Below are 27,496 nucleotides of genomic sequence, written 5' to 3'. Positions count from 1 at the left end.
AAATCTTTTTGTCCGTGAAGGCCCAGTCCCTAATAGTAATCATGGCGGCGTATCTGTAGGGTGGAAGTCAGAGAAATAATTCCTTCTTTCACTGAGCAAAAGTGTTAATGCAAAGATGAGACCTCCGCCAGTGGTAACTGGTATCTCTCCAGCTGAAGGACCGCCTGGAACTAAAGTCATTATTCGTGGAGAGCACCTTGGAGTCAACGCCAAAGATGTGACAGGTCTGAATTTTCAGCTGAAGCTTTTGTGTAGGCTTGCATTTTGAAGCTCTTCTTAGATCTATAAAACCTGAAACATATAATAACCTCACCCTAACAGCTCTCTTTGAATATGGGTGTTTTTTTGTGGCAAGGCGTATTAACAGCCGTCACACCTTTCAGAAACAAAATTCTGTATTCTACATACTAGATTAGTATCTCCTTTGCCAGCATTTCGCCGTTGATTCTCAATAGTTACTTTTTATGATAGGACTGACAATCTGCGGTGCTAACTGCCTTCTTTCTGCGGACTATAAGTCACCCAGTAAGATCATAGCACGTACAGGGCAGTCTCAGCCTGGTAAGGGGGATGTGATAGTGACCACCCGGTCTGGTGGAGAAGGAAGTTGTACTGTGCAGTTTAAAAGTGTCATGGTGGTTCCAGGTAAGGTGATTTCAATTTATTTACAGAAGCATTTTTCTTGTCATTGTTGGCAGTACATGGTCCATGACACGGCAATGGCAGAATAACTGCATGCACATGCTTGGCCTTTTTCCCTCATAATCAACCTCCACTACTCTGGTTATTTCTGTACTAAGGACAATCATCTTGCAGACCCATTTTTTTTTTTCCAAATCTTGCCCCTCAGAAAAGAGATTTGTTCGCAAGGTGATTTGTTCACAAGAAAACCTGACAGTGAGAATTACGACAATGAAAATACAAATTTGCCTGTGCTAGCACCTGACTTCAGGCTGAAAATTCACTATTTTTTTCTCTGCTAAACACTTTTGGACCTGGGATGACATCCCCACAAAATTATTGGAAAAAAAATTGCCAAATTTTAAAAACTTGTATGACTCGTGTTCAGACTCAAAAGTTACAGAATTCTTGAATGAGAGAATTGTTTTAATACTTTTTGAAAGTTAAAACCAGGGATACTAAAGCAAAACTCTGGAGAAGAAAGTAATTGGCAGTGAGCATCAATTACTTCTGAGACTGAAAATCATTTTATTTGCCAGAGCCAAAAAAAAAAATAAATAAATAAATGTTCAGTGTTTCAGAGGACTTTTTATAAACTTAAATTTCACTTTATTAAGTGTATTACTGAGTTGTTCTTTTAGATGTTAGTCTATGAGCCTAAACTTCCTTCAGTAATTATTATGACCAGGAAACTGTTGTTCTGATTTCTTGTATTTTCTCACTGTCCAACTGGAAAGAGAGAGAAAGGCAAGATCGTAATATCTTTAGAAAAGAATCTAGTAAGTCAATCAGGCACCCACTCTTGCAATGTTGCCACACATCAAATTGTCCTATTATAATCTTAGGAAAGAGACTTGTCATAAGCCAAAGATAAATAAAACCATTTAGTATTTAAACAGAATTAGCCTTGTAATGATAATATTACAAGCCTAATTCGTATGCCTTATAATAATATAGATACTTAGAGGAACACTGTACTATATTTAATTATTTTACCTACTTGAACAGAAGATATGTATTTTATCTTTTGAAGAATAAAAGATCCATTATTATTCTTCTCGATGAACTCACAATTGATCGCCAGTTTTTTTTATACACCTCTCCTATTATTAATGATAAATAATGTGATAACATTGTCAAAGTTTGCTGTGGATCCACCAACATGCGGCAAGCAGATCCACAACAATGTTATGACAACAAGAGGACAGATGCATGAAAAATAAATCCTTGAAAAGAATGCAACTTATGGAGTAAATTACTGAATAAATTGATTGATTTGAGTTACTTTGACTGAGGTTTGATGGCTTGTTAGATTCCAAAGAACTCAATGCTGTCGTGGTAACCAAAATTGTTCCTCAAGTATCCTCAGTCCAAATAAGAAATGTGAAAGCAACTTTGTAACATTTTGAGTTGTTACAAAAAAACACATCCTTACCTTCCCCGTGGAAGGTTGTTTTAGGTTTGGTAGCTCCCCCCCCCCCCCTCCCTGCCCCCTCTCCCACTTCAATTCCCTTTCTGGAAATTCCGATGTGCAGTTCCAGAAAAAATCCATACCCGCCCAGTGGAAGGTCATAATTCCTAGGGCTAGGGGGGGTGTTAAAAGTCAAAATTTTAGAAGCAAAGTGTGAAGTGCAAAACAAAAAATCTTCTGTGTGGGTAGTATGGATATTTTCTGAAACTGCACAATCTGACTTCATACATTTCTTGATTCATCCAGTCTTAGAATTTCCAGTGAGCTTCCATGGGGGAGGTATGGGTGATTTCTGGAAGGATACAATGTAAGCTAAGATAGAGAAAGGACAGCGGAAAAGAAACCCAGGATATAAATAAGATTGTAAGAGTTTGAGAAAATTTGATAAAATTATTTAGTTTGAAATTACAGTTAATGTCACCCTCGTTGGGAGTTGGTAAGGGGGACCACGACCGCTTAATAGAAGTGACCGTTTCATAGAGGTCAAAATTACAACAATTGGGAGGCATAATTTCCAGGAGTTGATAACTGACTGCTTAATAGATGGTGAGCACTTTATACTGTGTAGATCAATACAGGTTCGCCTGTAAACGTTTTAAGAATTGTATGATTTTTATCCTTCTTTTTTGAGATCCATTGAAAGAAAGTGCTGTTTGGCTGGAGGAGGTTGATCCAGATGAATTAAGGGCAAGGTCAGGCTCAACCAGACCAGTGTCGCCTCAGATAAACACCAGCCAGGATCCACTGGGAACAGGTGCTGATGTTTTTGGGTAAGTTTATTAAACCATATCAATTCATTCTGAATACTAAACAAAAATGTTGGTCTAAAGGAAAAGCTAGTGTAGAGTTTAAAGCCTTATTTGAAGACTAAAAAATAAATATTAATAATTTATTATAATAGTGGTTCTAGAAATTATCTATACCCTCCCCCGCTACAGAGGGTCCTTGAAAATTCTGTGGGGAAAGGGGGTTTCAAAGGCCAGTGAGTATTTTTTAGAGCACAGTATGAAGCAAAATTTTCAGGGGATGGGAGCTCCAAACCAAGCGACTCTCTGTGGGAGAACTATGGATATTTTTTGGAACAACACAATAATAGTAATTCTAAAATTAATACAGTTTAACTTACATTTAAGAAATGTTTGAGGGTCTTTCTCATTAATGGGCAAATGTGGGTTTTTTCACTCAAGGAAAAATCAAAGTGTGAGCTTGAAATCCTCTCAAGAAAATGTAAAATATTTTTATGAGGATTTTTGATATTTTGAACAATTATATTATTTTTGATTTTAGTTACAAGTTTACAGAGGAAGAGCTAGAAGAGTTTTATCCTGAAGGTAAAATGTGATTTTACCTAGTAACTACCATATTATAACTTGTCAGAAACTACACTGTAATAATCCATGCTTAAATTAGCTTGTAGTTTCAATCAGAACTGGAAGCAGACAAATTACCTACATGTAATATACACATTTATTGGTTCAGGGTAATGATGAAGGTGAAGGATTGGAGCCTGGGAAATAGCCCCATCATTTTTCCAAGTTTCTTTTTATGTGTTTTATACAAATTTAACATATAACTTTTATGCTGTGCAGATTTTTGGCCTTACTTGACACTGGTGTAACATGAAGCTAATGCAATAATATAAAGAAGATCAAAACAAATAATCTTGTTCTTGCACAAACATGCTGCTTGAGGACACTTTAATTAATGTGTGATGAAACATACTGTTTAAACATTTTTCAAAAATTATCCATTTTGAGTGAGGCTGCCCAGTTGCTTTAATAGCGTGAGCTTAAGGAGTCAAATAAAGGATTAACATCTAACAAAATAAATAAGTACCCTAACCACTTAGCTACACCTCCTCCATTCATGTTTGGTAAAATTGTGAACAAAAAAAAAACACAAACAAATTCACAGTTTGCTGGCAGGTTTATGTATGTGAACTTTCTGTTGAGGATCAATCATTATTATTTGTACAGTTTAGTCACCATTTTCCAGTATCTAATTTCAGTACATTTCTTGTTAACATCATACTGCAAGCATCACCACAATTATTTTCTTTTCCAGGAAGTGGAAACATGTTGAGTGAGAACTTCCTTCCAGGCTGGTTTCTGCTGGAAAAACACTCTGATACTGAGTTAGTTCTGTTTATTTGTTATCACCATGATCATGATATTTATTAGTAAAGCCTGTATTATTTTAGTGAACACCCTTGAAAAAACCTGGAATGTGAATGGAGAAAATTCCTTGATTCCTTGTCATAGTGATATTTGGATATTAATTACTGATATTTTTCAACATTGTTTTATGTGGGTGTAAAATGTCTTCTGCAAAAGGAATTGGAGTTGGTGCTTTTCACAAGAGTATTGAAGCATTCTCTGGTTTGAAAAGGTGCAACCTGTTCAGGCCCATAGCCTAGTTTTTTATTTGGCATACTGTACCACAATATAGCTGACCCAGGGAGTCTGATATAATCTTGATATAATATTTGCCCTCCAGCTGTACTAGTTATTAAACAGGTGTAACATTACATTCAGCACCACTGTCCAGTTGAAAACAGAGCCATTTCTCTGATTCAAACTTTAGAGTGACTAACTACTACTCATCCAGCCTTACTGAAGCGACCTCATAAATAACATACATGTCATCTGAATCCTTCCCTGAGTCAATTTCTTAGTTAAAGTCATCTCCAGTAGTCTCCTTCGAAGCCATCATTTGGGCTCGTCACTCAATGCGCTCCCTCCCCCATCAGTGGCTGCTTCAACCAGAACCACATTCCTTTCCCTTTGTTTCAATGCATGGCAACTGTATGTGATAACGAGGGATTGTCGCGTGAAGCTGCCAGACATTTCAGAGATTTCCTATGGATGTAACTCCAAAGAAATTGGTAGAAAGTAGCTCTAGGTGCTTTATTTGTTCGCCAGCTACTATTGCTGAGGATAAAATCTACACCTTCGAAAAAAAATCATTGGATATTGCTGAAAGGATATTTAATGACTTAATGACAGGCCTGGGCGCATTCCCCTCATGGTTTCCGGTTTCAATGCATTTTAGCTTTCTTTCAAATTGTCACTCTAACAAGCATATGTTTGAGAGATTTACAGTTGATCCAAGGGTTGATCTCAGCTTGGGAACTTATGTTGACAGCACTAACTCCAATACTTGTCAAATGATTTACTTGATGTTCCATGAGGCTTACCAGTGGAGACCCAATAACTAAGAGTTTCAATTGTGATGTGATCATTCACAAGTAGAAGAAGACTTTCTAAACCCCATTAGTAGATTGACAAACACATCTTTCTTTAGCAAAACAATTTTTTTGATTGCCAGCTCCTGATGCTTATTTTAGCTGGGAATTTCAAACTTGGAAGCCGTTGAAATGAAAAACATGAGCTATGATTGGACATGACTCACTCAGAATTATATGAGCTACTCTGTGATTGGCTACAGGAATGGAAAGAAATGTGGTTCGATCTGGTTGAAGCAGCCGTTGGTGGGGGAGAGAGCGCATTGCGTGATGAGCCCAGACAATGGCTGCAAAGGAGACTAGTACATCTCCAGTAGAGGAGCTTGGGAACAGGTGCCTGAAAGGTGGTGGAGCCAGGCGGAACTCTGGCAGCAAGGAGGTATCCATGGCCACGCTGTGAATGGCAACCGCCTGACGCCATCACACTGAACAATTCAGTGGAATACTTACCTAATACCTACCATAGAAGAGGGGAGGAGGGAGCAGGAGCCAAAAACACAGCAGAAGGACGGCAAACTGTAGCTGAGCTAGAGCGAAGCACAGTAACAGTCCAGGGGGGTTACTCGGGTATAAACGTGACGGTGGGGGGGGGGGGGGGGGTTTGATGGGGCCTAATATTTTGCACCCAAAAAAATACATGGACCTTATATTGTGCACCTAAAAAAATACAAGACTGGAAATCATGCTTTCGGATCTTGCCGAAACTTTGGCTTGAATTGCATGAGAACTATAAGCCTGGCGGAAATTCGAACCCAAAAAAATACGGGCAGATTTTTCAGACCCCCAAAAAATACATGATTAAATCTTCAACCCAAAAAAAGACAGGAGATGAACATTTTAGACTTAAAAAAATACGTCGGACCCCCCCCCCCCCCCCCCCCCCCGTCACGTTTATACCCGAGTATCCCCCCTGGGAGTAACAGACTGCTTATTCCAAAGAAACGACCATCTTTGCTTTCAGAAATTTCTGGTATTAATAGTTTACATATTGGTAATTGAACAGAGTGGAGTGCAATTTGGTCTGAAATCATACGCGTGATTTCAAAATCAAACGAGCGCGCAGCGCGAGTTTGATTTGAAATCATAAGTATGATTTTAGACCAAAATTGCACGACACAAAGTTCAATTACCACTTAATTACATCTATTTTGAAATCACAGAGTATCATTGTCAATATTAATATTCTATTTATGTTACTTCATTTCCGTTTTGATGGGCTAAAGAAAGGATGCAATTTAGAGCAAAAAATGATGCAATTTGGGAATAAATTGCATCATTTTGGACCAATCAGATTCCAAGGATCACCAGTGATTTCAAAATGGATGTAATTAACGTTGAAATTTTGTCAATGCTAACTCAACATTGTAAAGGTGTTATAATGTAATGTAAGAATACAGCTGGAGTAGTGTCATTGTAAAGGCTGGCTCTTGTGGTTTACTAGGGGTCTGGATAGTGTTATTTATGCTACAGGAATCAGATCTAAGCTGGAAAATACCCTACTGTTTTCAAATTTTGAAAATACCATGGATTTATTCCATGAACTAGGTTTTGTCATTTTTTTCTTTAGGTTTGTTACATTAAGAGACGGCCTTAAGAACCTGAAACATGAGGAGTCTAGAAGAGCTGCTGATCCCCTCGTGTTTGTTAAGGAGAATGTTGCTACTTTCCTGGATGCAGTGGACACTTTAAAAAGTATCCTAACAGCCTCCAAGCCTGGGTTTTAGCTTGTGAAGATTTGACATAATTTTACCTTTTCCAGAGATCTTTTTATGTCTGACTTACTGGATTTCATAGCCAAATGGGCTGCAAAATTAACAAAGAAGTATTTTATGACCATAGCAACCTTGTGATCTTTGACAGTTGCATGCTCATAACAGCATGTACAACATGTTTCTTGTTTATTCCCGTGTTTAGTCTCAGAGCCAAGTGATAATTTCAACATATTGAAATAAGCCTATTCTAAATGGCAGGCAGGCACTTTTGTCATGACAGATTCATCCAGGTGTCCAAAATAATCCACATTAAATAAAACAAGCCAACTGTGCCAACAGTGCCAATGAAGGTCCTAAGGAAACAATAAAACTCCAGCCCCAAACCCAAACAAAAAAGTGGTAGATGGGTAAATGCGCGCGAATGGAAGGGAATGCGAGATAAGACCAAAACAAGTTAAGCTGACGGATTTTAGAAGCCATAGTGTGGACAGCAAAACGCTTCTGTTTAGAAGACATCTCAAGATACACTAAATAACAAAAGCTATCGACCCGCGTGCGAAGAGCGAATGACTAACATGCCGTGACCGACAGCGCGCTAAACAACCAATCGTTATCATGCAGCAATTAACTATACTCACCGAGGTGATGGTGGAACCAATGAAGGTCCTCAAGGAATTTGTTTCTATTGGAACCTAGGTAATATAATAAGTAAACAAAAATTCATATCCATTATGAAAAATATAACAGGATCAATCTGAAACTCTGGAAATAAGTTCACACAGTTTAAATGCAGTGAATATTTTTTGGGAAAGAATTCTCCAGGTCCAAAACCAGTTTTTCAATAAATTCTTGCTAAAGCGAATGCCCTAATATGTGTTTTGAGAGCAAAACTCCATTTTTGGATGTGCAAAAAGGAAAACACCATTAGGCAGAGAATTCTACAGATCTATAAACTTGGCATAATTATAAGTATATAATCCTGACAGAGATATATTTAAGTTCAAATGTTGTTAGACAAGTATATTTCATTGTGTAAGGAGAGTATCAGCAGTTCTTAAGTTTTTTTGATAAAAATTGGTCGCCAGGATTTTTGTGCCCTGCATGGTAAAAAAAAAAATGTCCATTTGATATTGAAGAATTTTTCTATCTTGAAAACGTACATTTTGAGGAACCTGGGTGTAAACATCATCCTTGCCATTGCTAAATAAAGGTACCCTAGGTAATGGGAAAAAGATGTCAAGGATTGTTCTTGTTTAATTTTTTTAATGGTGTTTCATTTAGTCATTTACAAGGTAGCTTTGCTTTATAAGTTCCTTAACTTGACTGTCAGGTGTTCAGCGAGATATGCTGCGTGACGAGAGCAGCTGTGATGGAGGATCTATTGTTGAGAAACTGGAGTCTTTTGTTCAAGGTAAAGATATTCCACTATTTGCTCCCCGGGGTGGGGGGGGGGGTACTCCCCTATATAAGCTATATTATAGGTATGTGCCGCCCCAAAGGGTATGGTTTTTGAGTCGTTTTGGTCTGATTTTGACCATTATGTTCTTACATCGGGTGTGGTTTTCAAGGGAACCATGAGAGCTTATAAACACATTTGTCTTTTCAACTCCAAATGAATAGTAGAGAAAGAGAAGCATCCAAAATGTATCATTCAAGCTGAATTTTTGGATGAATGTTACCAATTCTTATCTTCAGCAGTGATGCGACGCTTAATTGCACCAGAAGCCAGGTCTGAAAATGGATACGGATTTTAGAGGCCAGGTCTGAAAACTGGTGTAAAAAAATGGCATGTTTTGGTCTGGAATAGGGTCAGGATTTGGAGAACAGGGCAGCACATCCCTACTGCGAATACCGAGGAGTACCCTCCCCCCCCCCCCCCCCTCTGGGTATTTTGCTGAAGAATCAATTGGCTGTTCTTTAATGGGCAAACAGAGTATTGCTCCGACCAATAATTACAGACTATAATTATAATAATTATTTTAATTACTGTTTTGGGCTTGATCTTAAGTGTTAAAACCTCTAACACTGATGACGTAACTCAAGATAAATTAGCATGAGAAAGGTTAGAACAACAACAGAGTGTAGCAAAAAAACACCTCCAGGTATCCAGGTTTGGTCCTTTTTAATAAATATTTACCAAAAACAATAAAGGAAGCCACATCACTCTCTAGTTTTAAGACCTTTCTCAAACAACATTTTACTAGATAATATTTTTCTGGTTAGTTTTTGTTAATTATAAGAATTAGTTGCTGTTTTTAATAATATGTGGTGCTAAACTATTTTTTATTTACTTTTAACTTTTATTGTACATATTTAACCAAGCTTTTTATTTTGTAGTAGTCATAAATAATTGTGCAGGGCTTCTATTGAAACCAACCTAGTGCTGTGTTTAGGGCCACCCTGCATGACTTCACTTGAAAGCAATAGCTTACACAACAGTAAAACAAGCTTGTTTGGTTTTACACTGAGGTAACCGCTATTTTGATCATTCAGTAAATATGACTTGCTGCGACGGACACTATTTTGATGATTTAAATTGGACAGATGTCAAACTTTATGTACATGAACATGTATGTATTTTGACCTTAATCAATTGATTACCTATTTTTGACAACTTTTAAAGGCAGGCTAACTTAACTACCATATTATTGCTATGGAAAGTTATTTCCTTATAATCAGAATCTTAGAAGCCTTAAAGGGGAAGTGTCATGAGGTTTTTGACCTCTTTTGTTCAAAAAGGTGAAATAAGACCTTCACTTTGCTACAAAATAATTCTAGAAGAACGAGAGTAGAGAAATCAACCCAATTCTTGACAGAAACAACTCGTACTCTGTTTTAGCGCAGTTTTGAAACAAAAATGCAAAAACTTGAAAAACATTAGCCTAACATTTTTCAAGTTTTAATCCATTCCGACCTACTCTTTCTCTGGCCAGGGGCACTAATCGACAGTTTTATTACACTGGGGTGATAATTTATAACAAAACTAGACAATTATTTTTTGTTTCTGTTGTCAGACAAACATTTTTGGGTTTTGAAATGACATACAATTTTCATGATACTTCCCCTTTAACTTCCACAGACAAGTTTTTTGAACCATCATTTTCTAGATCAAGATTTTCCAGTCACAACCAGTCATGTGATCAGAAAACAAAAAGGCAAAATCTCAAATGGCATACACTAGCTTGTGAATATTGAAAACAATGGTGATAGTTAAAGATTGCCAAGGTGCAAACTGTGAGGTTTGAATTTTTATAGAAGTTTTGATCTATACATTTATTCATTTTCTTAAATGCTTATGTCAGATTAAAAAGGAGGCTGCAATAATTCCAACCCATGAAAAATATCCAAACTTTACTTCTTTTCCTTAGAGTTTTAGGGCTTTTTCCCTCTGATGCATGGTGGTGCGAGGTTTGTATCTTGCTCGTTAAAAATGTTTTTCAAAGCTGAAGGGTAAAAGTCTTATTGATTACTAATTAAACTTCAATCAAACTTCACGTTAACCCAGGATTATCTTAATCGGGCTTTGAACAACTGGGCCCTGACTGTTAACTTTTGAAAAGTCATCATTTATTATGGCTGTAAAAATAAATAAATTGTTACTTTTCCCTGAAAAAACTTCTGCATGAAAATTCATATGCTAATGTATCCCGCTTGGGCAACAATTGCTGAATTGCATCCCTTGAACTATCCCACGAGGGACACATTTCAATTTAATTAAGGCCATGTGGTCACTATAACCAGGCAATGACAGTCCAAGTTATACCTAAGGAATAAGCTCTTGCTGTTTTACGAATTATCTTCTTATAGGTGCAAGTAAAAATGCAGAGGGCTTGTTTCAAGATGTGTTGTTTCGCAAAGATGATGCTGACAGAACAAGGAATGCACTGAATGTCTTGCAGAGATTCAGATTTCTGTTCAGCCTTCCACAATGCATTGAGAGAAATATTCAGCTGGTAAATGATGCATTTTCCATCCTCTCTACTGTTTGACTTTCCTGCCTTATCGCTGTTAGTTTCTGTCAGACCTTTTCTAATATAAGCAGATGAATGGTACAGCCTGGCTGTATTGTGTTGTTCCAGGAAATATCCATACCTCTCCCACAGAAGGATGTTTGGGTTGGACCCACCCAGCCTCTGGAATTCCAATTTAACAGCATAATTTCCTTGAAAAAAAAAAGGAGCTTTTGAGACCCCTGCCCACTCAGAATATTTTCCAGTGACCTTCCATGGGGGAGGTGTGGATTTTTTCTGGAAATATCACACATTTTAACATTCCAATCACAGATGACTTGAAATTACACTTACATTTTATGGATTTACTTACCCATGACAAGCAGAATCATCTGTTTGCTTTAATGGCCCCTTGCTTTCTCTTTTCATATGTTTCTTGAATTTTGTTTAACTGTATAAATCTTAAAATTAAGTTTTAAGTTTCAAGTAAAGTGTTTCTATTTTATCACAAACATAAGTGCATGGTGACCTTCCACACATTGGTTACATTCTCTATCCACTGAGAATGACTCATACAGCTGGCGAGGCTTAGATTTCAGCATTGTCAGATCACCCAATTAAAAGTATATTCTGATGTAAAATTTGTACTAATGTGTCCAACATGTGTCAGAGAGTTTCTCTAATAAGGCCTCTGCTTCTTTTTCAACAAATTGTTGCTTTATGGATACTGACAGTAATACCTTTTGTCCATGATGATTTTAAACATTTATGCAATATCTATATTAGATCTGTAGCGTATCTAATATACAAAAACTTGAAAACTTTGAAAATCAAGGAAATGTGAAATAAAGTTGTTGTCTGTTTGCACTTGATTTACCACAGACCTAAACTGGTTCCACTACAAATTTGATCTATCAATGGAGACGTTTTTCACTCCACCTTAGCTAATCCCTTGAAATGTCCTGTTCCATTAATTTATGTTTTTTTTTCCTATCAATTTATGTTTTTGTGCTTAGGGAGAGTATGAGATGGTGATAAGTGACTACGGAAGAGCCAAGTCATTATTTGCAGGAACAGATATAAAGATTTTTAAAAGAGGTGTGTTTTATTGTCGGCTTGTCACATGGCTAAAGGTTAAGATATAGGGCAGCATATAACCACAGGCTCAGTACATATGAAGTGAAAAGTAATTTATGCCTATCTGAAAGGCCTTTCAAAAAGAACAAGCACTTGTCAGAGTTATTTTTTGATCGTTATGAATTTGTCCTTTCTCAAATAATTATTGATATAAGCAGTGCGGACACATCCTTACATATTGCTTTGTTTCTACAGTTTTACAAGAAGTCGAAGCAAAAATAGAAAGCTTCCGCAAGCATCTTAAACTAAAACTAACTGAACTGCCATCACCCTTAGAGGACCAGAAGAAGCTTATCAGGTAGCCAGTTCATGCTGAATAAACTAATACTGAAGGAATTCAATGCTTCTCACTTCTCTTATTCAACGCGTTACGTTTCAGTGCAGTGTTTTTTTTTTTTCTTTTCAGTTTTTTTTAAATTAACCTAAAAATGTAAAGTTTTGATATGCATTGAAGTATTGAAATAAAATTTAAAATTTCATGGGTAATGTTTACTTCAAATGAACCTCGTTCGGTTGTTTTCATATAATATGTGAACCTCAACTCATTGCACTAGTTTTTCAAGGAGGGTTTTTTGGTTACGACAACTTGTCCAAAGCATTAAGTATTACCTTCATTTGTCACTTGTCATTTGTCATTTTTATTGTTATTTACTCTCGTTGTCAGATTAGTCGCTATAGTTCAAGTAATCGATGATAATGCAGACTTGATGTTAATTTTGTTTTCAGATATCTTGTGGACTTAGACTACCAAGGGGACCCAGCTTGGGAATGTATTGTCAATCAGAAGGACTGGCTGCACAAATTACTGACTAGCTGTCAGGAAGATCATAAGGCTAAGGGTAAGTCTGTGCTTGGGACTTGACTGCAGAAATTATTGACCAAAAAATGCTTACATACTACACTTTGCATTTTTTTTTTTTAAATTTTCCTGATCAGTTTTTGAAATCTTTATAAAGTCTTTTTGAAGACTCTGTTGATTCCCGTTTCATCTGAAACTCAAAGTTGAAGTTGAGTGTGGCCAATGTGCGAGCCAGCGAGCCATGCGAGCCATGCGAGCCATGCGAGCCATGCGAGCCATGCGAGCCATGCGAGCCAAACATGCGAGGCTTGCGAGGCACGAACAACCCCCAACATAAATGCTAACCATTAAGCTAACCGGGGAGCTACTTAAGCTAACCTGAGTGCTATTTATAGGCTAACCGGAGTGTTTTTTAGGCTAACCTGAGTGCCTCGCACGTCTGCCTCGCATGGCTCGCTGGCTCGCAGATTGTCAAGACCCGTTGAAGTTCACCACGGGTTCAGTTTTTGACTACTGACAACACATTCCCTTGTACAGTTATTGCATTTTTAAACACCAGTCAGAACGGAAGCCAGGAAGAGTTGTCAAAATAATGTTAAAAAGTTGTCTGAAAAAAAAAAAAAAACTGCCAAGTGACAAACTCACCAATTTTTAAGCAATTTTGAGCATTCCAACCAAAAACACTTGACCTGCCTAATTTGCTGCATAGCATATGCCTCCCGCAGCCAAAAAAGGATAACTTACTGGAGTTTCTTTGAATTCTTTTTTAGATTCTGTTCCATTGCTTCAAGTAGACTCTTCAAAGGTTGATTTAGACATCGGAGCATCAAGAAGTGTTACCTCCATAGGTTTGTGGACTCATAATTATAAATGGGAAGGGCTCAGAGCCTAACCGTCTTATGTTGAATTTTAGGCCGATATTTCGTTTTCCCTCAAAATGTCTGAACTTTTGCACGTGGCCTTCAATTTAGTCAGCGAACATCGCTCTGTGATCTTACGCTGGTGTGTCGCTGGCTTTAGTTTACCGTAACTGTGAATAGAACCTTGGTTAGTAAATATTGTGTTTTGGCTGTCAAGGAAGATTATGTTAGTCTTGTGAACCTCTTAAGTCTATAATAAGTTGTATGTTATTCTAGGATCTTACCGCAGTGAATCTCTGGGCATTCTTGGAGTCACGTCACCGCCTAGTAAGACATCATCATTGGAGCACAGCAGTAAGTTTTAGCCACTATTTTTCATGTTTTTGCTGATTGTTTGTTAAATATACATTCATTTGGTATATCCTTTGGCCAGATACTTTTCACTGCGGCGATAGTAGTTTCATGCCACTAAACCTTTATCCGTAACAGCCTCTCACCAATGTTATTGTGCAACAGTTTCAGTAATTTTAAGGCTGAGAATTGTTTGAAAACCAAATTTGCTTGTCCTAAGCCACTTTGCTTTTCCTAACCCAGATCGTATCATGTAAACTATAAATAATCTTAGTCCAGTGTCCAATAATAGTTTTGTTTTCAACGTTTGATTCATTGAAAGGTGGAAGTTCTGTCCCGCAGTTAGTGCTGTTTGTAGAGGAATTGTCTGACCTGTTGACTGAAAGCTTACCAGACTTGTGGAAACTTGGCCAGGCGTATTTTAACGGAGCCCTCATAGCCGATGTATGTACTGAAATGACTGTTTTTTACGGGGTTTATTTCGTTTCATGTTGTTTCACTTAAAGGCTGGCGGCTGGGAGCTGGGAGCTTCAATAGCGGAAGGCATAATCAGTTGGGGCACTACTGAGGATGGCCGGTGTTATTTCGGACTCATTTTCAATTTCTCATCTCAATACTATTCATTGTTTTTCCACTCTCCAGTGTAAAAGTCAAACGTTGAGAGATCTCCCTTAAATGTGTTACTCTGTTTAATGTTGAAGCCAGTCAGAGAACACTTTTTCCCAAAAACTGTTTAATTAAAACAACACAATTTGGGATGCTGTAGTTGTCTTCATTATGTTGTATTTGTCATTCCATTGACGCTCACTTTTGAATGATTGAGAATATATTTTTCCAAGGGTACGGTTATTTACTCATTTTGTTTTTCCGTACTTTACAATACAAATGGCAAGGAACCCTAGAAAAAGCGAGGCTTATTAACACTTTGGTTCCCTCACGGAAATAATATTGAGGTGGGAGAGTTTTCTTGAAAGCAGCTGATTAGAAAACCCTGGTATTCTAAGATTCATTTGTTTTGCGTTCTCTTAGTCCAGCGGGTCATCCAAACAACTCAAGCCCACAGCACAGAGGCAGAAGACCTTTGAGGTGGGCGAACATGACACCAAACATGCGATCTTGTTATTTAGCAAAGCTTATTTTTTTTATACTTATATCACATGAAATATGAGTTCGGTTTACTTGTACTACTTCGTGATTATTACAATTCATTCGACTTGTTCAATTTGGCCGAACTATCCAGTAACCGAACAGGTGGGAACGGCATTCAAGTTGAGACAGAGAATGAAAAATTTACCATCGTGTGTTCATGTACTCCACAAAACTTTGAATTTGGTCATTTCACGTTGTTGTTTGGCCGAGTGCGGCGAAGAAATGTAGCAAACTTTGCTTTTCAAATTTCGTGTAAATCTTATATCGTTTTGTGACGAACCAACGAACAAAGAAAGAATTAAATGAATGCTGGAACGAATAGGTGTATAAGTTATCACAGCATTAGAAGATGAACAAATTTCTTAACTAACACGTTTCTATTATGATTATTTTAGGAGATGATACATGATGTGGCGTCACTGTATGCGGATCTAATTAAAGCAGTATTTTTTCCAAGTTCACCAGCACCCCAAACCAGTCCCAGTAAAGAGCAACAAAGCTGCTGGCACAGTCCTCTGGAGGGAGCATGGCTTCCCTCTTGTGTTCGATATGTCAGGTATTCGTTATCCTCGTACACAAGCATTTGTGGCAAACTAAGAAAGTGTGAGAACCATAAGGTTGACCGCCACAACTGCTTTAAAGAGCCAGCAGTCATTCGAAGCAAGATGAGGCTATTCCAAGTTTAGATTCAGTCCTGTGATTGTATCACTATGGATTTCTGCCTTATGTTTTAACTGGCTTTCTTCAAGCCCAAAACTAAGAATTGGCAATACAAACGTAGTTGAAGGAAGCAAGGAAGGATTACGCACATCTGTGCCCAGGGTGATCATTTAGTTCGCTTTACAAACGTCCTGATAAAAGTTTATGACTATATGTTTTGCCCCCGGCTTTATACATCTCTTTGATCATTGGCAGCCTGAAAGCAAATTATTTGTCACCGAAAGCCAATTGCCTTGGTCATCTTTTGTCCTTGATTAGCTTTAATCAGCTTCCAAACAACTGAAACAAGTTGACCCGACATAAACGAAAATAGAAGTCAGAAACTAACCAGGAAAATTTACCCCAAGGTAGCGATGGTATTGTGTATTGCCTAGCACCATTAATATTTGGTTTCTGTGATAGGTCGTGTATGGAGTCCCTACAAAAACTGTCTCTACCGCCACAAGCTTTGGAGCGCATTAAAAGTCTGGCAGGTGATCTGAAACTGCTTTGTGCTCAAGGAGTGTTTAAAGCAGCTATTGAAGGTAAAACTGCGACCCCTCACATGACAGCACCTAGACCCTGGAACAGGGTCAAAGTCCAATGCAAACGTGTTTTTTCCATTACACTTCCATTGTTCGGGTTCAGAATTGAAAATATCTTTTTTTTTTTTTTTTTTTTAGATATCAAGTCTTTGCATTGTAATGAGAACTGGTGTTTAGAGTCCCAGGAAAGTGTTGGTCGGATTACAAGCTTGGTGCGTGAGTAGTAATTAGCTACAAATTTAAGTGGAAAGTGCTGTACGTGATAAATTACTGGCTATAAACTTACGGGAAAAGTTTTGTACATGAATAACAACTTGCTAAAAACTTCAGCGCTGCAGGAACTATAAATACAACACAATATATAGTACATAAGCTTTGGAATTGGCTAAACAACCCAAAGGTCAATGAGTAATGGCAGATGGTGACGTTTGGAGAGGCATCATGCACTTGATCAAGAATAGATTTAGAAATATTAGGCAACGTAGTCAATTTGAGTTTTGATTCGTCCTAGTCCTCTCTCTTCAGCCGCCAAGCGCCCACTTATGACGTAATGTGCGAGATCTGGAAAGCTATGCTCTCGCAACTGTTCATTTCTGATGTTGCTAGTTTTTACATGTAAAGTGCAAGAGTGAATTTTAGTGCCACTTATGCATTAGCTTTACCTCCCTCTGGCTACCATTATATTGAAGCTAAATGTTTTTACATACACCTAATATGTTTCAGCCTCTTATGTTTGAGAATATTGTCATGGAAACACTTCATATGTTACGTGAAATGGCCACAAATGGAGAGTCCGAGGAAAAAAAGGTAAATTGATGCTTCTGTGTTGGCACCAAAAACAGGAAATGAACGCTTCATGAATTAAACGTGAGCTTGAAAAATTTGCTTTAATTAAGGTCTTGTGTAACGCGACCTTAACAAGAAACTGGAGCGTTGTCCAAAGTCCTGATTCCATTCTCTAGCCATCAGCAAACAGCTTTAACGATTAGTGTCTTTCCGTGTGCGTCGTAAAGAATAACTTTAGAACCGAAACATAACAAACTGACGACTAACCACTGACAACTCAACTGCAACTTACTTTTAGTTCAATGGTACACGTGTAGACATGATTGGGTTTCCAATCCATAAAACCCTTGAGAATTCGGTGTAGACAGTACCTGCAGTAATGAAGCTAAATACCTGTTAAAGACCACACAGGCAAATATAGAACATCCAATAAAGAGCTCGGAAAGAACACAACTCAAAAGTGAGCTTAGTCAAAACTAGAGCTCTTATGGTGTCCGAAGCCAAAGTCGGCTAGATCTCAAACATTCCTACCGTGGGTACCATTGTTCAAAGTATTTAAAAGTATTTATTCAAAATAGCCAACACATCCTAGAATTTGTCAAAGACATGTGCAGGCGAAACTAAACTTAAATCAATCTTAACTCACAAGACCGGCATGACGGACACAAAGTGTGTTAAGTATAACCCAACTGAAAGTACTCAATACTAAAATTACAATATTCATTATTCATATTTAATATGCATTATTCAGCTTAATAAAAATATCCTTTTTTTATTTCTTCACTTCACGTTATTTTAAATCACGGTAATTGCAATGAAAACAAGCGTTAAATGAGGTAGCAATCAGTCTGACTCCACTTCAATTTATAGAATCTTCAGTTGAGGTCAAAAGCCGCTAATCTTTTCAAGGACATGTTTCAGGTTTGTTTATCAGTAAAGAAGGAATAAGCTAATGAATATAAGCTCCTCAACTTAGCTACCAGTTTGCTGTGTCGTTACATTAAGTACAGTCATAGTCACAGTCCAGTAACCGGCTAATTATGTTGTAGTCAAATGATCTGAAGCAGCCAATACCAGCGTTTGGGTGTGGTCAGGCTTTGCCTTAGTTTGATTCACGTCCCAAAACACCGCCCAGGTCGTGCTTTGAAAAATAAACTTGTATATCTTGTACTAGTAGACTTTTTAGACTTTTAACGTGTTAATTCCCTCTGAAAAGTCGCCTCTAAATGGTCTGAATGCCTTATAACGGCATTATAATCCAGGTCAGACTTTACATGAGCCTTTCAAGAGCTTCTATCCAGGACAGACAAACTTAGGCACGTACACACAGCTGGATTTCCACATACAGTTAGTTAAAGTCCTTAGAACTCAATCAGTGTTACATTGAAAAGAGCTACAACAGTTTTCAACATCCGAATTTTTTGTTAAGTGGCATAGTAGAGTTTGATCGAATGGTCATGATCAGTTGTATTTAGCAATAAATATTAAAAGTAATGTTCATCGTCGGTTGATGTATCGAACATCATTGTTCGCTGAGTGTCAATTGTTAAAGAGCTGAATTTGAATCTCAGTAGATTCCTGCATTCCGCCCTACATGCGTGATGACATTTCATTGAATATTAGAATAACTTCGCGTAAATCGAAAACGTTATGATGCCTTTTTTTGTGACCATCCAGGCGTTCAACGAGTGCCTCGACCACATGGCTTTCCAGTCTGAGCAGGAGTCCGACAAAGTCTCTTTGTAAGTTTTTGTTGGGTTTACGTTATAGTGGCTGAGAAGAAAGTGGCTTATTTGAGTATCAGTAATGGAATTAACTACACAAATGCTTACTGTTTGAGATACAAATAAATTGTGTTGTGCGAATTCCTGTGATCATATGATCGGTGTTGTGTCAACAGGTCTGGGCGTCAGGAGAGTACCTCGAGTGGTTCTCAGGAAAACTTGGAGAGATCATCTTTATCAACAATGGAAGATAACACACCTGTTATTGTGAGAAATACCGTCAATAATTAATGTTAACAGTTAATAGTTAATACACCTGTTATTGTGAGAAATACCCTCAATAATTACAAGTGTTAGCTCAAAATAAGTAAGTAGTGGCAATATGCTCATTTGGACGTTTGTAAGGACTTAGCAGTTAGCACATGATTTACCCTTGTGTTGCCGAGTATAAATGCTTTGGATGAATTTTGTTTTACTAGTTTACAAGATATTTCTCTCCTTTTTCCATTGTCACGATGTCATGTTTTGTTTCGTAAAAGCTTCAAGTGAATTTAGGTCATGATAAAATGATCCTTCGTTAACGTTCATAAACTCATTAAAGGAATAGATCTCGCCAACCCTTGAGTGAAATAGTCAGTCCAAAGTCTGCTTATATTCCTCCGAAGGCTGGTCGATTTTTAAACTTTTATTATTTATTTTTGTCGTCTTTTCACTCAGTTGCCAATTTGTTGTAGCTACCAAAACAAACTTGTTAACTTGACACTAAAGTATCGTGATGAATGCTAAAACAGACGGTCGGTTTCTATCTGTCTGCTGGGGTGTGGCTTATAACTGTATTCTACTTCAACTAAAACCTGCTGTCCTTACTTAGGATGAAAGGCGGCTGATTTTACTTAACAACTGTCGATATGTGCGAAACCATGTTCTTCCCAAACTGGTGGACTGTTTCAGAAATAATGACTACCCCATCAATGATACGATGAAGAAGGTAAGCAGTTCAAACTTGAGTCCACGCAATTCCTTTTCAAGCGCGACTCACTAAAGTGTGACAAATTCTGATTACTTCGCATCCGTTTTTGATATCAAATTTGCAATCGCAGTTTCAAGATAGCTCCAGTGAACCGACTCACCTTCACCTGAACTTTTGCACCTTTACGCGTGGCACTGTACGTAGCTTTCTATCAGCCTACGAGGGCCGGAATATTTGTGTCAAACACAAGGAACTTAACAACTTCGAGGTGTTTGGTAATCAGATGAAACTTCTTTGGAGTGTTTGATATAGCTACTCAAGGCCATGAATAATTCTTGGAGAAAGGTTACCAAATTTAATGATAATTAAGATTACATTTCCAAACCTCCCTCACTGTAGTGATTTTTCCTTTGTTTTCTCTTCATGAAATCTGAATAAGTTTAAGAAGTGACAGTTCAAGATTTTATGCCCGTGGAGTTTTGAATTACAACGGGGTTCTACATTTGGCGACAAGGACCTTGTTCATTTCTTCAACGATTTTCGACAATGATTTTTTTTTTCAACAATGGATGCAAGTGATGGTGAAACAACTGGAATGAGCACATCAAGTGCCGGTGAATCAAGGAGTTACTGGCAGCGTAGCCGTTGTTTCTTTGAAAGTCAGATTTATAGAGGAGTTTAACTCGAAGGTCACCCATACAGTAGTGATTTCCTTTATTTTATTTTCATAAATTGTTGACATATTTGGGAATGGGCTGGCAAATCCTCTCTAATATGACAATAGCGGCCATTTTCGCGTGACCAGACACTAGAGAGATTTACGATCGCGTTTACAGCGAACGTGAGCTTCGGTTTCCTTGAAAAAATAAGTACATTGATGCATGAGAATAGTGCAAAATAATTCTGGCCTTTGATGCTAACCCCAAACCACTCAATTTTACTGAAAAACTGAAAACGGCGAGCGCAAATATAGGATAAAAATGGTCAAGTGGTCATTTCTGCCGTTTGGCAAGATCCCGTATGTAGTCCCTTTCAATCTTCATCCAGAGACGAAAATTAAATTGTAAATGTCCAAGAATGTTTTAAAATTCGCGTGTAGATAGTTTTATTACCTCCCACAAAGAATGTCTCGCATGGTGACGAATGCTTTGTATATTGCCATCTTCTTAAAAATCGTTCTCGTTTGTTCAAAACATTATTGCAGATTTGCTTCGTCTAAACAGTTTATGTGGGACTAAAAATTGTACATGAAAAGGAAAATGTCCAATTTTAAAGCTGAAGGATATTTTTAATGAATTTTGTTTGTACATTTTCTAGCGTAAGAACGTTTCGACAATATGTTTGTGTTTGTGATTTCCCTGGCTATCTTTTCAGCACTGTGCTTACCTCCTACATGCTTTTTTGGTCTCCTCAAAAGTCTAAGTCATTTCTTGGTTAACACCGATCTTTAGGGTCTCACCAGAGAGCTGAATAATTTAGAAGACAAAATCTTTCAAGCGTACATTGTGCAGAAAGGCGAGCCACTGATAGCACATGTGGAGCCTGGGATGACACTATGCGACTTCAAATGGCACGACTGTCTTCCACCAAACGGTAAACACTAACTACAGGGAGATAAGAACCACACCAGGATTATCTACATGACTTATTTGGGTTCAGTTTAGACTGGATACAATTCAATAAAACGTTTACACTTGTAGTTTACAAGCTAGGCCATTGGTTTTACATGCGAACACATGAAGAACCCAACGAAAAGATCAAATACGAGTTAAATAAAGATGTTTCTGCGACACGTTTTCTGCATGAGTGTGTAATAACAAAGTCCAGATTGTTAGTTACAAGTGCAAACACTTTATGAAATTGGTCCCCCATCTCAGGCTTTGTGTTGGACCCCGTGACCAGCCCCCTGTCCCAGACGGTCCGAGGATTGCAGTCTTTCCAATCTGTTCATGTGTTATAGTGAAACTAAGACACTTTACTCTCAAGTGTATCTCACTCATTTCTAGTTAGTAGGTTGGCACTGATTCAGAATACAGCCAAAACCAGTAGACTGGGTCAGAATTGGAGCTTTGCTAATGTGACCACATAATGTAGAATTGCTTTACTCAGTGCACCCCCACCACAGAGGTCGTGGGTTCAAATCCTGTTTAGGGTTGCGTACAAAGCTGTGAAGGTCTCTTATTTATTCAATGATTTCTGGTTGGTATCCAATGCAGAGTAGAGAATTGCCAGTGTGTTCGCTTCGCATTCCTCAGTACCTCTCTCAGTTCATTCCCAGTTGGTATCCGTTGCAGAAAACAACCAACGTCATTAAAGTGGTGATACAGCCGTTTGGAATTTGAACTGGAGGCGCCTTGGTACTTATCACGTGATAACCTTTTCGCTGACTACGCAATTTGGGATGCTTGAATTTCAATGCGGTGTTGCGTCCGTTTAGGTCGAAAATGATCACCTTCGTGCCCTCAGGTAATGTTTTTCCCAGCTCGCCTGTCTTAAAGTTGCTGACAGGGTGATTTTTTAATCTAGGGTATAGCTATGTTTAAACAGACAAGCTGCGAGTTGTTTATCGATCCCATGACCAACGAAAAGGTGGTAACGTGATGAAAAACAGGTCGCCTCCACTGACTTACCACTCTGGTGGCTGTGGTAGTAAGTGAAAGCTATGAATTCAGAATGCAATTTGGGGGTGCAAAGAGAACGCACTTTTCCTTTTTTTTTGCAGATGTACGTAGCTATGTTAAAGAAGTCATCATGAACCTGGTTACTGTGCATGCGCAGGTTAGTGCTGAATCACTACATACATGCTTATCACTTGAACACTGTAGGATAATCAAGTTGCGTTTTGATTTTCGTAGAAATTGAAGACTATTGCTTCGTTGCATTTCGTTTTAATCTTGTTTTTGCACGTCTGTGTGAATAGCAGGTTGCAATCCTCCTCTGTTTTCTTTCCTTATATCTAGGTTTAAGTTTTTCTGTGTTTTGTTTGTGAGTGACAGGTGTTTGCAGTGTCAGAGGAGTTGCTCACTCAAGTGCTGTCCCGTCTGACCGATATGTTAGCAGATGAATTTTGCAGACTTATATCTGCAGTCAAAACATTCACTTCGGCAGGTGCAGTCACGGTACGAGAGCAATATTTTTATCTTCTAGTAAATTTAAATACACGACATTTGTACAGCAAATAGCTTTTGTTTGAGCTTGCACACTTTTTCACTGTTTGTTAATGATTCAGTCCTCGCGCGAAATTGTCAGTCTTTTATTTTTATCAATGGTGGATCCAGACCTTCAGGTGAGTTGGGGGCCGGGCTAGCCTGCAGTGCAGGCGTTTTTTCATGGCCGAGCGCTGAATAATAAATTTAGTTCGTGTATTTGAAAGAGGCTGAGGGGGAGGGGAGGGGGGGTTGCAGGAAATGCGAGCTCCCCCTCCCCCCTCCTTTATTTCTCAGCCAGTCGTCCTCTCCCTTAGGGTCACTTTTGACTCGCTCCAGCCCTCTCGCGCTTCCTTGCCCAAGATGACAGCAACGAAGGATTATTCAGCGCTCCCGCTCCAAAAATACGCCTGCATTGCAGGCTAGGGGCCAGCTCTCTAACTCTCGGCTCACCTCTCTTTGGTTTTCGTCTAAAAAATAGGGGAGGGACCCGTCACTGCTTATTGCTGCCACTTACACGCTCCTGTGTTGTTGAGTATCTGAGAAAGATTGCTGGCAAGTTTCTTTTAATCTCTTTTAATATTCCTGGCAAGTTTCTTTAATCTCTATCAATATTCCTGGCAAGTTTCTTTAAACTCTATCAATATTTCTGGCAAGTTTCATTAATCTCTATCAATATTCCTGGTAAGTTTCTTTAATCTCTATCAATATTCCTCGAAAGTTTCTTTACTCTCTATTAAAATTCCTGGCAAGTCTTTTTCAATCTTTATAATATATTCCTGGGAAGTTTCTATTAAAATCTATCAATATTCCTGGCAAGTTTTATTAAAATCCATCAGTATTCCTGGCAAGTTTTTTGGAATCTCTATCAGGCTAACTTCAGTGTCAATTTATCTACTTAGTCTTACGCTCTAGAGTTATTTGAAGCACAAACTGACGGGGAGTTTCTTTTAGGCGCATCTGGAGGCACGAGCAATCCAGGAAGCACTAGCTGCATATCTCACACAACACGCCAGGTATGTCGACACACATCATTATTTACCTTGTGTTCACTCTGCGCAGATATCTTATAGTATCAGCTGTTGTATGACAACATGTCGTGTTGTACAGAGCGCGTGTAATTTATCAGTGGTACAACCAAGTTAGATAGCATCCTAGTAGTTATGCTGTTGTGGTAATTTGCCCACAAGATGAAGTTGATCACCCTTTGAAAAGTTCGAGGTGGAACCCAACTCATAGTCACGGGAATGGTTTTCAAAATTGCTTTTGAATTGTTCAAGTTGATGCAAAAATATTTAGTAAAAAAGGGAGGTATTGACTCGAGGAAGTAATTATCGGCGTTAGTTTATTCGACAGTACTTTTACAGTTGTTAAAGTAAATTAGAATTTTTACGGAATCCAGACTGGCTCTGAGCGCTTTCCTTTTGTCAGAACTGGCCGGCCAGACCGTTCAGTTCGTAAACAGATTGTACCAATTGCACCAATGTGAAGGATAAGTTTAATCCTAGTCCTTCGAATTTCTTCAAAATAGCACGTACCATTTTCGGAGTGATTGTATTTCAAGATTTTGCAGCATCATCACCAGCACCAAGGTGACGCATTTGGTCTGGCCAGCTGGTCTGTCTGGCCCGCCAGTTCTGGCAAATGGAAAGCACTTGCTGTTTCCCGGTCAGTTGAAATGAAGAGATTTTGGTTTTTGTTGACGGGGTGAAAAATCGAACAACAACAGCAACAATAAAACACATACTTTTGGCATTAACTGTAAGGGAATCGAATCCGGGCCACATTAGTGAGAGGGGAGTGCCCACGCCATCTCTTCTCCTTTGACCTATGAGCTTGTTAGAAAAGCAAGGTCAAAAAAGTTTCGATAATAACTGTTTAACATTCTAACCAATGAAAACAGCTAAGAAAGCTTCCCTCAAGAGCTGTACTATTATATTGAAAAGGAATTGACCGCTAGAAAGTAAGATGCACCCGATTGTGGTGGACGTGGCTATATTAATAAGTGTGTTGTAGAGCTTAGTGGTTGGTGTATTATTTCAGGGACGTGTTCCAATCAACTTTCAGCAAAGTACAAGCGATAACCAAGGATTCTGATAAAAGGTAAAATGCTGACTAATTAAACCAAGTCGAACGACTAGGCCCGGTTCGAGATCAATGTCTTATAGCCTGCCTGTGGCCAGTCTGTGTTTTACGAATATTAGGTTTTATTAACTAAGTTGATAACGTAATTAGATTCGAGAGCTGACATTCCAAGCTATAGGCCTTCCTCAGAGCTAATCCACTCTTACAAAGGGCTAGCTTTCGAATTTTGAAAAAAGGGAACATTCCGTTGTTTCCACTCTCCCACCAACGCACCACAGTTTCTATTGTTTAGAAACTAACCCCCTTGTTATCTGATCGAGGATTCACTAGGTCGAACTCAGTTTAGGTCACGATTTCCCTGCAGAGTAAGTCACCACACGTTTGGAAATGTCGAGTTCCCCAGTTGTTGCCTGCACAATTTCCCTGCATGGATTCATACATACACGCAAGTTCGCTATTCAATTTGCTAAAAAAGCCATTTCAACACGGAGTTATGTCCGCTCATACCAACAGAGCTTCAAGTTGCGCCCTTCTTCGTTGGGCAGCTAAATGGTTGAAATGTTGCACAGACTTTCGTGCGAATCGGAGCTTGATCAAAGTGAATGGAGGTCATCTCAAACAAACGTTGTCGAAAATTATCTCAAGTTTTAGTAATTTATAGCTCACTCATTAGGTTTTGCGCGGTAAATTCAGTTCTGTTTTGATTGTTTGCAGGCTGATAGAAGCTTTGATGACGACTTTCAAACGGCGTATGCGCTTCCAGTTACTTTGCTTCCAAGTGGACATGGAGGAACTTTAGCAATAAACAACAACTTGACAACAGAAAATGTTATACAGCAGCGAATTGAACTGGTCAAAAAGTAATTTTTATTTTTTAAGTGAATGATTTCATCAAAAGATACCACAAATTAAGTTTTGGGTAACATGTCATTAATTTCGGTTAGATATTGACTTGATCACTTCCCACTTTCCTACAAAATAGTAGTAACTGTTTTGTTGTTAAAATGTGTAAGTAATTACATGCATTATAACAGACAAACACATGATTTTTTTAAGGTTCGATGGTAAAAAATGAATAAATACGTATTGGAGAAAAGTTGCAAAATGCAAGCCACATTTAAAGGCACCGAAAATTTTAAAAAAACTTGATGCCTTGTAGACTATGTAGCATTGGCTTCCTCTGTACCTTTTCGTATTGGATGGTCAAACAAAAGTATAAATAAGATATGTCTTTCCATCTTTGTTTTTTCTTGGTTGAAGTCAGTCTTAGGGCGCGTTTTATTTTGGGGTCATATTCCTGGTATTCCAAAATCAAATACCTCGAAAAATTAAATGCATTCTCACTCTAAAACATTTGGTCATGTGGCATTTACCGGGCAACAGATACAACATAGATTTTCCGGTGTATTCCTTTTTTAGAATACCCAGAATATTCCCCCCCCCCCCCCCCGAAAAATGCGCCCGTTATCTCACTCTGGAAACAATTTTTCAATTAATCAACCTCTCGAACATATTTTAATCGAGGCTGTTAAGAAATTGAAAAAGTGCAAGTTTTAAGTTGTATCCCGACCAAAAAATCCAGAACAGGCCAAAAAAGACCCATGAGAACTAGATTTCTGAATTGCTTTTAATTAGGACTCAGCTTGTTTACAAGAAGTTCGGGATCCCCCAGTGGAAGATTAAAATGATGAGAATTGCAAAGACGTTACAATAGCGATCCTAAGGCATACCAGGAGAGGCCGCTCTCACTCAATCGTGTATCAAGGCAGTCCAATAGGCGATTCTCACGATGACGTTATTTTACTACAAATACCAGAATTCTGTTCGTTTTCTTTCCTTTTTAACTCGTGAATGCGCGCATGCGCAATGAACGGATTATAGCGATGGTGGGGTTTTCACTTGGTGGGTTGGTTGGCTGGTTCAGTTGTTAACTTGCGGGCATGCGCAGTGAATGAGTTTTAAATTCAATTAGTGGAGAAACAGGAAAAAAATTTTCACGACGCATCAGAATAATCTTATTCAACCTGTAGAGAATGATTTGACAATCATTTTAGTGCAAGAATGGAGATTTTTCGTTGAGTCTGAGCAAAGTTAGGTTTTTTAGTTTTTCCACAAAGTGCGGTGTATTAAATTCAATTAGTGAAGTGTCAGTATGAACTTTGAATAAAAAAACGTGAAATTGAATAA

The 27,496-nt window shown here is 38.2% G+C and overlaps 1 protein-coding gene and 1 long non-coding RNA gene across 2 annotated transcripts; both read left to right on the top strand.

The window, feature by feature from the left end:
- Positions 1-21: 21 nt before the first annotated feature.
- On the top strand, positions 22-27,496 carry LOC146457467 (exocyst complex component 2-like). The gene is made up of 29 exons (XM_085091937.1): positions 22-224; positions 472-645; positions 2,784-2,922; positions 3,440-3,483; positions 4,217-4,286; positions 6,964-7,088; positions 8,439-8,519; positions 10,916-11,061; positions 12,075-12,156; positions 12,391-12,493; positions 12,922-13,034; positions 13,765-13,842; positions 14,131-14,208; positions 14,528-14,649; positions 15,235-15,291; positions 15,750-15,910; positions 16,477-16,598; positions 16,737-16,810; positions 17,322-17,405; positions 18,255-18,305; positions 19,062-19,126; positions 19,285-19,375; positions 19,980-20,096; positions 21,530-21,671; positions 22,801-22,856; positions 23,075-23,197; positions 24,179-24,240; positions 25,268-25,327; positions 26,024-27,496. Exons 1-29 carry the CDS (start codon positions 116-118, stop codon positions 26,106-26,108), a joined length of 2,814 nt encoding a protein of 937 aa, XP_084948063.1. The 5' UTR covers positions 22-115; the 3' UTR covers positions 26,109-27,496.
- On the top strand, positions 23,204-23,958 carry LOC146457468 (uncharacterized). Its single transcript, XR_014858473.1, has 2 exons — positions 23,204-23,368; positions 23,646-23,958. It is a non-coding gene; the product is annotated as an uncharacterized LOC146457468 (long non-coding RNA).

This window comes from Pavona decussata, unplaced genomic scaffold (assembly GCF_977016875.1).
Source record: "Pavona decussata unplaced genomic scaffold, jaPavDecu1.1 SCAFFOLD_243, whole genome shotgun sequence".
Lineage (NCBI taxonomy): Eukaryota > Metazoa > Cnidaria > Anthozoa > Scleractinia > Agariciidae > Pavona > Pavona decussata.
The sequence above is the reverse complement of the archived record's forward strand: the minus strand, read 5'-3'. Positions and strand labels throughout refer to the sequence as shown.